We start from the raw sequence: 13,292 nt of genomic DNA, 5'->3' as shown, positions 1-13,292 counted from the left end.
GCCTAACTAGGGGGAGGGTATATTGGTAGCCAGTTGCCAAAGGCCAGGGATGCTGCTAAACAATCTACAATGCACAAGTCAGCCCCAGCAAAACGAAGAATTATCTGGTCAAAAATGTCTATAGTGCTGAGGCTGAGAAACCCTGATATACATTAAATTCCCTTGTATAATCTTTTCTATCTTAGTACTTTAGGAGTTTGTGGTACTCTAAAACTATGGACTGGTGAGATAAACAGGTAAGAAATTAGGAAATCTAGGCCAGGCATGGTGGCTTGTGCCAGTAATCCCAGCACTTTGGGAGGCTGAGGTGGGCGGACCACAAGGTCAGGAGTAGTTTGAGACCAGCCTTACCAATATGGTGAAACCCCATCTCTACTAAAAATACAATTAGCTGGGAGTGGTGGCGTGCGCCTGTAATCCCAGCTACTCAGGAGGCTGAGGCAGGAGAATCACTTGAACGTGGGAGGCAGAAGTTGCAGTGAGCCAAGATCAGGCCACCGCACTCCACCCTGGGCAACAGAATGAGATCCCGTCTCCAAAAAAAAAAAAAAAAAAGAAATTAGGGAATCTCATGGCTAAAAGTAGGCAGCAAAAAAAGCCAAACATGAAATCCATATTATAGTACTAAATAATACACAGGTAAGAAACTAGGGAATCTCATGGCTAAAAGAAGGCACCAAAAAAAAAAAGCCAAACATGAAATTCATATTATAGTACTAAATGTTTTCAAAGGTACCTTTTTAACTTCTAAAGCACATTCCATCAATGCTTTCACACTTCCGACTTCCCGCAACGTCTTTTTACTATTTACATCTGCTCGCCAAGACAAATTCCGCAAAACACTTGCAATAACCTGCAAATTAATCAATTTTAGATTAATTTTTACATAAAATCATTCACACTAGTTGCTTTTTCGTTTTTAATGCTAGAGGTAAGAACAGAAATCTATTAAGAAAGAAATTCTGGCAAGCCGTGGTGACTCATGCCTGTAATCCTATCACTTTGGGAGGCTGAGGCAGGAGGATCTCCTGAGACCAGGAGCTCAGGACCTTCCTGGGTAACACAGTGAGACACTGTCTCTACAAAAACTTTTTAAAAATTAGCTGGGCATGGTGGCATGCACCTGCAGTAGTCCTACCTACTTGGGAGGCTGAGGCAGGAGGATCCCAGGAGCTTAAGGTTACTATGAGCCATAATTGCACCACTGCACTCCAGCCTGGGCAAGAGAGGGAGATCCTGTTTTTTTTTTTCTTTACTTTTTTTTTTTCTTTTTTAAATTCCTCCTAAATGCTACTACAGTGCCAAAAAGATTTCCTACAGTATAACTACAACATAATTATTTTTCTTTTTCTAGTGTTAATGGAACTATCTTTTATACATGAGATACTAAATACTGAGCAACAATCTAAATCAGGATATTAGTTGGGAGTGGTGGCACACGCCTGTAAATCCCAGCACTTTGAGATGTTAAGGTGGGCAGATTGCTTGAGCCTAGGAGTGGTGAAACCCTGTCTCTACAAAAAATACAAAAATTCGTTTGGCATGGTGGCGTGCACCTGTCAGCCCAGCCTTGAGAGGCTGAAGTGGGAGGATTGCTTGAACCCTGGAGGCAGAGGTTGCAGTGAGCTGAGATTGCACCACTGCCCTCTAGCCTGGGTGACAGAGTGAGACCCTGCCTCAAAGAAAAAGAGAGAAAAACAGTTGAAATTCTAAATAGTACCTGCTGTAAGTCTTCACTTTCAGATTTTAGTTGGGCCACAAGTGCTCTCATGCAGCCTTTCATAGAGCATAGCGTAGCCTGTAAATTAGATACAGAACAGAGGATCATCAACAAGACAACTTGAAGCCAAGCTTTATTTCTGGCTATTAAATGTCTAATTCAGTTTTCATTATTTTGTTTTAATCATAACTGATATTTTGCTCATAAAAAATCTAGAATAAGATTACCTAAATAAAAGACAAATATTATCTTAATTCTTTGCTATCTGTTCTTCCTTTGCCAAACTAGAGAAATAAAGTGAATAAGTGGTGAGAAATGATAAGCAACAGGTTTTAGAGTAAAGCCTCTTATTTGAATGGAATCAATGTGTGTGTAACACTTGCCTTGGTCGTAAGAATTTTCAGATTTTAAATCCCATTCCTAGGAAGTGTTTTATCTTTTATTTTTTAATTCTACACAGTCAGACAAAATTCTCTAGTAATGGATCACAGAAATGATCCCTACAAGTATATTCGTATGAACAGTGTTTTTAATGCAATTACATAAATTCACTACTGTGTTCCATCTTTAGATGTACCTTTGCCTTTGTTTAGGCTTAAGACAACCAAATGAGTAAAGACAAGCGAAAGTGAAGCACAGGTTTTTATCAGTCATCGTTTAATGAGGAGAGTGACAAGAAAATCAGTAAAATGTGTTTTTATGAAAGTAAATTAACTCATACCTGAGCTATCTTAAGAAATATATGTTATAAAAACATACCTTGTTGGCTACATCTCCGAAAGTCAAGTTTGTCAAAGCCATTCCAGCATATCGTCTTAGTGTAATACTGTAGTGGTCATTAGTAAGCCCATACATTTCACAGTCCACTTGCAATAATTCTGCAATGGCCTGTAGTCCCCCTAATTTAAAAAGGGCAAGAGGAAAAAGACAATCATCTAAAATAAAACAAACTGGTACCAAGTTGGTAACTTAAGTATTAGGGAAAAGAATCTCAATGAATGAGAATATATGGTTTAAATTCACCTTTAGAATTATAAGCCACAAAAACTGTTATAAAGAACTTTTGTATATTTATAAAGTACAACTGACAACTATTCCATCTTATGCCAGTTTCTCCACCCTCCAGCCCCTTATCTTACTGAGTGAAATAATAATTATTTTCTATTTACTGCATATACACTCCACCTTGCCAACAGTGAAGAAGGCTGTTTTCTAACACTAGTTCTTCCTGAACATAAGCAGAAAAAGGTAACTTCTTCTTATTATGAGGGCTTTATAAACACTCTTTATTGTCACACACTGTGGCCTAACTAATTTTTTTTTTTTGGCAAATAATTACCCTTAGGAATACTGATGCCTTTAAATGAAACTGTGCATGAAGAAAAACTAAAATTTTTTTTATTACAAAAATTATCTGTTCAATTTATTATTAAGTTATATAAAACTACTAATTTGTGTTTTTAAACACATTTCTTACTTCTCTTTGATGGTATCAAATATTAACTATACTAAGATTTAGCACTTTTTTTCCTGATTCTTTCCACTGAAAATGCTCAACAATGCCCACAATGGCCAATACTAGGAAGTCAAGGAGAAAACAAAGGGAAAGGAATGGGAAAGACACAAAGGAAGCAGTAAAAAAAAAAAGTGAAGCAAAATGGTAAGGAAGTGAACAAAAGAGAAAAATGCATGTGGAGGCTATACAAAATATAATTCATCAAATAATCATCATGGGACTCAGAAAGAAAAAGATGAATATGAACAGGCAATTCTTGGACACTAGAAGTCTAAATAGGTCATTAATCTGAAAAAGAGCCAGTACATTAATATTTTTATAAGTGGTCTGGAAAGTTCAATATGCAGAAGAATCTTGCAAGTTTGTAAAACAAAGTTCTGTCTTGGCTCAAGAATTCCAAGCCAAGGGATTTAAATGTAGGAATATTTATGTAAAACTTTATGACTAGCAGGAATGACAGACATGTTTGAATGTAGGTAAGTGAAAATTAATTTGGTTAAAGAAAATCCAAATCCTATTTAGGAAAATTTTCCTCCATTCACCTGCAACAGTGGCAAAATACATAGACAGTGAACAAAAATCAGTCATTGTCTTTATGAAGAGCGTACAGATTGGAGCAAAGATAGATGAACTATGTAGAAGCACAGGGTGATATAATAGGTGGACTTAACCTAGACCTGGGATTAGGTTCCCTAAGAAAAAGGCTGAGGAAATAATGTTTTAATGTTTAAGTTGAAACATAAAGGATGAATGTATATCTTTTTAAAATTTTTTTTATTTTGGTAGAGACAGGATACCACTATGTTGCCCAAGCTGGTCACGAACTCCTAGGTTCAAGTGATTCTCCTGCCTTGGTCTCCCAAAGTGCTGGGATTACAGGCATGAGCTACCAGGTCCAGCCAGATGAATGCATATGTAACAAGGGTGGGGAAGGAAGAAGAAAGACACATTCTAGGCAAAGGAAACAGCATGCAAAAGGGCCCCTGGGCCTGAAATATTTAACAGCAAGGAGAGGGCCACAAAATGAGGCTATAAACATGGGAAGATGCCATATCACTTAAGACTTTATGTGCCATATTAAAGATTTTACGCAGAAAAAGGAATAATTAGATGCACATTCTAAACAGATTACTATGGTTTCAGTGAACAAAATGGACTGTCAGTGGAAATGGGAAGAGAAGTAAGACAAAGTATTGCAGAACAGGAGAGATGATGGCGGCTTGGACTGGGGATGAAGAGAAGAGCGATGACTTAAGATATTTTTAAGTAGCAGAATTAAAGCAGTCAGTTGCTATTTGCAGGGGATAAGGATGGCATCGTGAATGCCTTCCAAGATTTTGGTTTGAGCAACTGGGTTGGAATTTCTGAGAAAAGGAAACTGGGAAAAGATGAGATTCAGGGATGCGAAAGATTACGAATTCACTTTGTGACAGTTGAGTTAGAAGTGTCTAAAATACCACCTAAGGGAAGATGTCACATAATCAGTTCAATAATGTGTCTAAAACTCAGGGAGAGAACTCAGATTGAGCTGTAAATTTGAAAATGAAAACAAAAACTGTAACAGAAGCATAGAGAGAAAGGAAGAGAGCCTAGGGCAGAGCTTCAAGGAATTCCACCATTTTACACTTGGGTGAAAGAAAAGGAGCCTGTAAAAGAACTGAGAATTTTGACCCATGAAATTGACATAGAAGACCTTAAGACTGTGGCCTGGTATACTAATGAGATCGCCAAGATGTCGGGTATTTTAAAGCAGAGGATCAATACCACAACAAAACAAACTATGCCTTTTGTCTGTATAAAATCTTGCCTGGTGTGACAATAACTGCGATACTTTCTTAAGAAAGATAAAATGCACCTAAAGAAGATGCCAAGAAGGCACGACATGATCAAAGAGTTGAGTACTCTTGTATGGAAAAACTAAAAATCTTAGGACTAAATAAGAATGTGGCAGATATCAAGAGATTCAGGAAGAACATGGCTAATAAAAAAAGAATATTCAAAAAAATTTAGACTATCAGATAAAAGAGGAAGTGCTTTTTGATTTCACACAAATGAAAAGATTTCAGAGAATTCTGAGGCATAGAATAGAATTCATAGGTTAAAACTATAAATGGATTTGCTAAAATATGCAAATTCATGACTGGATTGATACAATTAAAAAGTGGTTGCTCTAAGAAAAATCAGGATGTTTCATGGTAACGCAAAGATGATGAACATGTCCTTCCACAATTTTCTTGGTGCCTGTTAGCAAACAGTGGTCTAAACAGACCAAAGTATTGCCCAATAGGGTAAAACTACCGATAGTAGAGCACCAACAGACTCAGGTGACATTCAACAGAATCCTTAATTTAGACTCTTATGAACAAAAGAAAGACTGATAATTTTAAAAAGTATATTACTTTTGTTTTATGTGGTTTAGATAGTCACCATTGGCATGAAATGCCTTGTTCTAAAATAAATATCACAGGCTCAACAAGAATATTCTATTGGTGTTTCACAAAATTTCCTGAACATAAGAATCAGCCAGGCCACTTATCACATTGATTCCTAGGCCCTTCCCCTGGAGATTCTATTTGCTACAAGGCCAGAAAATCTGCAGTTTGGTGAGTGCCTCTGGGTGATCATTATGATTAAGATATTTTGTGAAATATTAATGCAAATAAACCGTGAGTTCCTTGAAAGCCAGGACCAGGTCCTAATCATTATAAAAATCTAGTGCCTAGCACAGTTTCTGGGGTAGATTTGAGAATCAATAAACATACATCATGGAAATTATAGTCTAAAACTTCTAATACTAATAAGTGCAAACGTAAATGACTGATAGTTGTAGAATCTTCATATATGTACAAACGACCATCCCAGCTGACTGAACTAAGGAATTCCCCTTCACCTATTTGGGATTTCTTTTTTCCTTATCCCTTAATGCCAAAACCTTGTGCTGTCTTATACTATTATCTCCCTGCAATCCACAAACCCTAATCCTCCTTCTGCCCCAGTGCAAATCTGGAGGTAAGGAGTGAGAAGAAGGTAATCCCCTGTGGCTATGTCCCCAGCAGTCACACCCCCAGAGGCCCCATCCTGCTCCTCACCTGAAAGCCCCTGCCCTAGCTCCTGTGATGAAATGCCCCGGGTAGCCTTCCTACCTGAAGAAGGAAGAGGAACAAATACTGAGTCTAGGTTTTATTTTGAAATCCAGATAATTAATGTCTCAGTCCTAGTCTACAGTCCACTGGAACACAGGAATATTTATAGAATAACTTTTGAGGTATCTTAAAATTAAATGTTTTCCTGTTTATTCATGATTTTTTATCCCCTTCCTGTTATGATTAGCATTTTAAAAAATTTAAAATGTTCACAAATGCTGAGATTGTACTAAGGAGGGGAGAATTCATAAGATTAACTGAGATTCCACAGGAGACCAGGGGGAGGAAAGAGAATCAGGGAGGCCAATTGCTAGGCCACTAGGAAGGAAAGCATGGCCAGAGGGCAGGCCTGAAATCTTAAGGTGCAGAGCCTCCCAAAGTGATGACTCTGAAGGACAATACTTTTGGCTGTTCAGGTTCTCTGTGTAAGAGTCTCATGACTTCATCACTTTTAAGATAAATGACAAATGAAACGATGAGGGGGTAGGAATATAAAGTGGGAGTTGGAACATAATGTAACATAAACGGCACAAAATGCAAGGGCACAATTACACTAAAATGGGAATTAAGTGTATGGTTCCTGCTTGTGGCATGACTAGAGAGATCCAGTTCACATGAGATGGTTCAGCATGATGCAATTTATAAATACCACATGTACAAAATGTACCTACAAATCAAAGAAAACCCGTTATATAAAAAATGGAGTGCACTGCTGGTTATATAAGGTTTAGTGCGTGAAAATACATACCTAAAGGAGTAATCATTCCAAAGTTAATGAAATGTTTCTGACTTAAAGCATAATACTTTTCTATATTAACCAGTTTCAAAGATACCAGGCTGCTTATGATGAAAATCCTGTAAAGTACCGATAACCATGAAGATAAATGAAAATCTTAATAATAATTCCCTCTGATGCTCATCAAAAGTGACTGAGTTCAATCACAATACACTAGCTCCACATTTCAAAATAATTCAAATTATCATCCTCATCAGCTGGCACACACAAAGTCTACTTTGGCAAAAGGGACAAAGAGTGACCCATTTTGTCATTTTCTTTCAATCTCTGGCTTCGATTTTGAAAAAGTTAGTATATGACAGGGTAGCAGTTTCTGTGATTCAGGATCCTTTCTCTGCTAGAAAGCAGGAGTACGTTTTTTTGCTACACAGAGGAAGCAGCTGATAGCAGAAGTTGGTGGCCTTATATCATAATTCATCAATGACTAAAAATCTTTATTTACTACACTGAATTTCTACCATGATTTAAAAATCCACCAGTAATTGTCTATGGCATTAAAAAACATTTTTGTCTTACCTAGTTCATTCATTGCATGTCTATGCTCTTCATCAAATGAAAGTTTCATTAGAACACACACAGCAGGACAGATCTGATGTTCAACAGGTGCTGGCACTGAAAAATAAAATCAACATAAACCATAATGCTTTGTTATTTAAAGAGCAATGATGTTTATCGTACTTTAAAAATATGCAGGGATCACTAGTATACCCCTAATTCATGGAATTTTAGTGGATCAAATATTTGCTGAAAGGACGAATAAATACTACAAATGTAGAACAAAAGGCTTTGTTTCCATAAAAATGTTTACCACTCATCTGCCCTTGACTAAGTCTCTTAGAATAAGTCTTGGAGGTTTATGCTATTACTCACATAGCTAATAATTTAAAATTATGTTGAGTATACAAAATAATAAAAACATTTTGGTATAAAATGATTTAATTTTGTTTATAATTTCTTTCTTTCTTTAAAAAAAAAACCAAAAAACAAAAGAGGGTCTTGCTCTGTTGCCCAGGCTCGAGTGGAATGATCACAGCTTTCACTGCAGCCTTGTATTCCTGGGCTCAGGTGACCTTCCTGCCTCAGCCTCCGGAGCAGCTAGGACGACAGGCATACCCCACAGCCCCTAGCTAATTTTAAAAAATTTTTGTAGAGATAGGGTCTTGCTATGTTGCCTAGGGTAGTCTCAAACTCCTGGCCTTAAGTGCCGCTCCTGCCCGGGCCTCCCGAAGTGCTGGAATTACAGGTACGAGCCACTGTTTATAATTTCTATTTAAACTACTATCATGAGTGTGGGTTAAAAGCACATGGTGCTCGGTGCGGTGGCTCACACCAGGAAACCCAGCACTTTGGAACACTGAAGTGGGCAGATCCTTGAGGTCAAGGAGTTCAAGAACAGCCTGGGAAACATGGCAAAACTCCATCTCTTTAAAAAAAAAAAAATTAGTCAGTTGTGGTGGCGCATGCTTGTAGTCCCAGATACTCTCAGGAGGCTGAGGTGGGACGAGTGCTTGAGTCTGGGAGGTTGAGGCTGCAGTGAACTGTGATTGCACCACTGCATTATAGTCTGGGCGCTTGTGTGAGACCATATCTCAATACAAACAGAAAAAAAAGCATATGGCTGTGTACAAATGTGATCTCTAATACAAAAAGTTAGACAGATATACTACAGAGTAAACAGAAATTTCTAAAAAGGGTGTCCAAAAAAATGTACCTCCACATTCAATACTATGCACAAGGTTTCAAAACTCATTTGACATAATTTTTAAAAAAAATCTCAAAAGAAGTATTATTTTATTCTATTTAATTTTTTGAGAACAAATATCAAGAGTACAAAATGTGGGTCATTACATAATTGTGGATAGCCAAAGAAAACAATCCAGGAAGGCAATGTTCTCCCAGTAAAAATCTTACTAGTTCTCTCACCCTAGGACAAATAGGTATGAAAGGCAATCCCTTTTTTCTTATTCTTTTAAAATTTTTAAAAAATGAGACAGTGTCTCACTATGCTGCCCAGCTGGTCTTAAACTCCTGGGCTCAAGCAATCCTCCTGTCTCAGTCTCCCAAAGTGCTAGGATTACAGGCATGAACCACCACACCTGGACTTTCTTATTCTTCAACATTTTTAGATTTCAAATAAATTCATCTTCATACCCAAGCTTTAAAAAATCTGCTACAGCTTCATAAGTCATGTTTGCATCATCTCCTCTTCACATCAATAGGCTGATACAGTAGGATCATCTACTTGTAGTGCACGTGTGTGTGTGTGTGTGTGTGTGTGTCAGTTCTTGTCAGGTGAAAGGAAGGTCTTACCTTACATACTTACTGCTTTTGGTTGTTGGCTACAGGAATGAAGTAAGTTATATCCCCACAGGTCCTAACTCCCATGCTGCTCCTGAGGGAGCGGGGCTGGTGTCTAAGGGTCCCCTCCTGAGTGAAGAGCTGGGTGGATTATCACTCCCAGCAACTGGGGCCCACTGTCTACAGCTGGATGGTACAGCAGGAAAAGCACTGAGCTGAGAGTCAGGAGATCTGGGCTCTGTTCCTGGGTCTACCACTTACTAGGTGTGAGGGCCATGGTTAAGTCCTTTAGTTCTTTTGAGCCTCAGTTTTTTCATCTGTAAAATGGAGATAATACCTTCCCTTCCTACTTCACTAGGTTGTTGTGAGGGGCAAATAATATAACAGATGTAACGATGCTCTGTGTCCCCTGAATATAATGATATGCAAATGTAAAATATTATGGTTTGTACACTAATGGCTGAAGGAACTTACGTAAAGTCACTTTCATCTATGAAATGAGCTTCAGCTATGAAGTGAAAGATGGGCAACATAATTGCTCAAGTTCTTTCTAGCTCTACTAAGGCCCTACCATGCTATGACTGTATAAATTTCTCTTGACTTACTGTTCTTACAGTAGTGCACATAACATTTCCTTTGCTAAATTTTTCTAGGGAAATACAGACTTAATCTTTTAAACATGATAGTAGCACAAATGGCTGATGTGAATTTCCTCCTCTTAGTCATAAAGACAGCATATTAACTAAAAATGTTTTCTATTTAAAAATCTCACATTTGCTTTGAAACATGCACTATGATGTACACCAAAGAGAACATACTTGGATTTTTGTCCTGGTCCATGCCTTGTTCATGAGCTTCCTGCCACTCCCAACAGGTTTCACAGTAAGCACGTATCTGTTCCAAAAGATGAAGGACTCGGATTTCACGCCTGCCTCTCTTGTCATCAGGCTGTGAGTGAATGATGTTGTGGAGTGCTGCACTGGCCCTGGCCCGAGCCTCTTTACTGCCCCGGGAATTTCCCAACAATACAGAGTCTTTGTCATTGCCATGTAAAAGCTGGATGAGGAGAGGAAGACATCCAGACTGTCGCATGGATATACAGCTGTCTTGGGAGCTAGACATAGCTAGCAAAGTTCGCGACATATCATCCTTATCATGAGTACCAAGCATTGACAACAATGAATACACCATTTCCACCTGTGGGCCAAATGAGTTTAGAAACAAAATTATGACTTTAATATCCAAAAGCCAAAAACCAATTAAGTGATGAATGGGATATTTACTGTAACTTTAAAAACACAAAACAACCCCCCCCCCAAAAAAAAAACCCGAAAACCTTTCCAGGATGAAGTAATCAGTGTTATTTCAAAATCTATGTATCATCATCAGTTTGTTTATGTGAGTAAATAATATGAGTGGTAAAATACAGTATTAAAAGAAAAAAGTAGGTTTTTGCATACTCACTAACTGTTAGTGCTGTTTGCCTAGATCAGTTGGTGCTAATCCACTGACTATAATCAGGGAAAAACAACTGATTTCACACACATAGAGAACGCAGTTTAGCTAAATTCTCTACAGAATTTAAAATTTTATCTTATTTCTTTTAATCTATACCCATAAGCAATAAATAGAAAACATTTCTGCAACAATTGTAAGTACTAATTCTTAGCAATCATTAATTCTCGTCAGATGATAATACTGTTAAAATTATATGATTATAAATTTTAAAATGTTTTGTCATAAAAAGGAAAATGCCATGATCATACAGAGTGAGAGCCGGGATTTGTAGTCAGTTTTTTAAAAAGCAACCAGTAAGTACTAATTACTCTCTGACAATAAATTCTAAGTATTTACTTAGAAGCCGATTAGAAACAGGAAAATGGCACCCAGTTATCCTGGACCATGGTCCACTCATTTTAAAGCTACAGGGTATTACATAAAAGAAGTGGCTATTATATAAAGAATGCATCATCTCCATAACTCAGTGGTTCTCAATTCGGGGCAATTTTGCCCCCATCAGGACACATTTGACAACATCTTGGAGACATTTTTGGTTGTCACAATTGCAGGACAGGTATTTTAGGGCAATCTAGTGGGTAAGCACCAGGGATGTTACTATACATTCTACAACGCAACAAAGAATTATCTAGCCAATAGTGCTGAGGTTTAGAAATGCTGCTTTAAATGTGTAAATACACACATACCTTTAGATATGAAAATTTTAGGAAGGCAGTATAGGACTGTGGATAAATGGGTTTTCATTGGAGCTAGGCTCAAATTTTGGCTCCACCTCTTAGGAGCAAGCTGTGGTGCTATTATTGTCAAGCTATTTGATTTCTCTGAGCCTCAGCTTTCTGAGCTGCAAAATGGAGAAATTTACCTACCTAACAATGTTTTCTCCATTAACCTGAAATAAAATAATACATGTATAGGACAGTAGCTGGCATTCAAAATACATACTAGGGTCTTAATATTATCATGCATAAATGACTTCAAAAAGAAACAGTATTCTAATTGCCAGTTTTCATACAATAGTGCTCTTGAATATTCAAGATTTTTTTTACAGTAAAAACTACATGTTGAGGTTAGACAGATCTGGAATTAAATTTCCATGCCTAAAACTTTTTTTGCTTGTTTTCTCATTTAGAGAAATATGAATACTTCACAGAATTTTGGAGGGGACCAGAGATAATGTACACACAACTCCTGGCACAGTTACTGGCATATAAGAGGTTTCAAGAAGTATAAACAGGATTAAGCCTCATAGTGAGAATATCATTGATTATTCTAAAATCATTACTTAAATCAACATTAGTTATTTCAGTAATACATTTCCCAAGAGCTATTATATTATTTACAGTAAAGAAAGAGTATACAGAGTATGCTGTGAAAACAATTAATGGAATTCGAGTTAACCAAAACTATATTGTTTAGTAATAGTAGAATTTCATTTCATCTTAGTTAATTTAAAAATCTCTGACGGGCCGGGTGCAGTCGCTCACGCCTGTAATCCCAGCACTTTGGGAGGCAGAGATGGGTGCATCAACTGAGGTCAAGTGTTTGAGACCAGCCTGGCCAACATGGCGAAACCCCATCTCTACTAAAAATACAAAAAAAATTAGCCAGGCATGGTGGCATGCACCTGTAATCCCAGCTACTCAGGAGGCGGAGGCAGGAGAATCACTTGAACCCAGGAGGTGGAGGTTGCAGTGAGCCAAGATCGTGCCACTGTACTCCAGCCTGGGCAACAGAGCAAGACTCTGTTTCAAAAAATAAAAAATAATAAAATAAAATCTCTGACTTTAAAATAATAAAGTAACTATATTTTCCTCTTTTTTTTTTGAAATGGAGTTTTGCTCTTATTCCCCAGGCTGGAGTGCAATGGTGCAATCTTGGCTCATTGCAACCTCTGCCTCCCAGGTTCAAGCAATTCTCCTGCCTCAGCCTCTCGAGTAACTGGGATTACAGCCATGTGCCACCACGCCCAGCTAACTGTGTATTTTTAGTAGAGATGGAGTTTCACCATGTTGGTCAGGCTGGTTTTGAACTCCTGGCCTCACGTGATGCACCCACTTCGGCCTTCCAAATTTCTGGGATTACAGGCGTGAACTACCACATCTGGTCTAAAGTAAGTATTTTCTTTTCAAACACTATTCCCAAATCCTAAAATATTTGCTAGCATCTAAGAAAGATACTCTAATGAAACTCACTTATCAGCATGAAATAACACTCAACTTCAACAACTTTTCCATTCACCTCAATACATATTTACTCACGTGCAGGCACCATCTTAGACACAGCAAAAGACAAGTAAAAAAA

At 37.7% G+C, this 13,292-nt stretch overlaps 1 protein-coding gene across 19 annotated transcripts in view; it reads right to left on the bottom strand.

Moving 5' to 3' along the window:
- Positions 1-13,292, bottom strand: part of APC (APC regulator of WNT signaling pathway) — a 148,335-nt gene that overhangs the window by 16,314 nt on the left and 118,729 nt on the right. For 7 of the 19 annotated variants that reach the window (XM_017959774.2, XM_009208892.4, XM_017959771.3 and 4 more), the window contains 6 exons: positions 10,292-10,670; positions 7,692-7,787; positions 6,326-6,379; positions 2,480-2,619; positions 1,721-1,798; positions 737-853 (listed from right to left, as the gene is read on the bottom strand). In XM_017959774.2, the coding sequence (XP_017815263.1) occupies positions 737-853; positions 1,721-1,798; positions 2,480-2,619; positions 6,326-6,379; positions 7,692-7,787; positions 10,292-10,670 (864 nt within the window). The remainder of the gene's footprint in view (positions 1-736; positions 854-1,720; positions 1,799-2,479; positions 2,620-6,325; positions 6,380-7,691; positions 7,788-10,291; positions 10,671-13,292) is intronic. The other 12 variants (XM_017959777.2, XM_003899993.5, XM_017959770.3 and 9 more) reach the window with 3 other exon arrangements.

The sequence above is a fragment of the Papio anubis genome, chromosome 5 (genome assembly GCF_008728515.1).
Source record: "Papio anubis isolate 15944 chromosome 5, Panubis1.0, whole genome shotgun sequence".
Taxonomy (NCBI): domain Eukaryota; kingdom Metazoa; phylum Chordata; class Mammalia; order Primates; family Cercopithecidae; genus Papio; species Papio anubis.
This window is presented reverse-complemented; position numbering and strand designations above follow the sequence as displayed.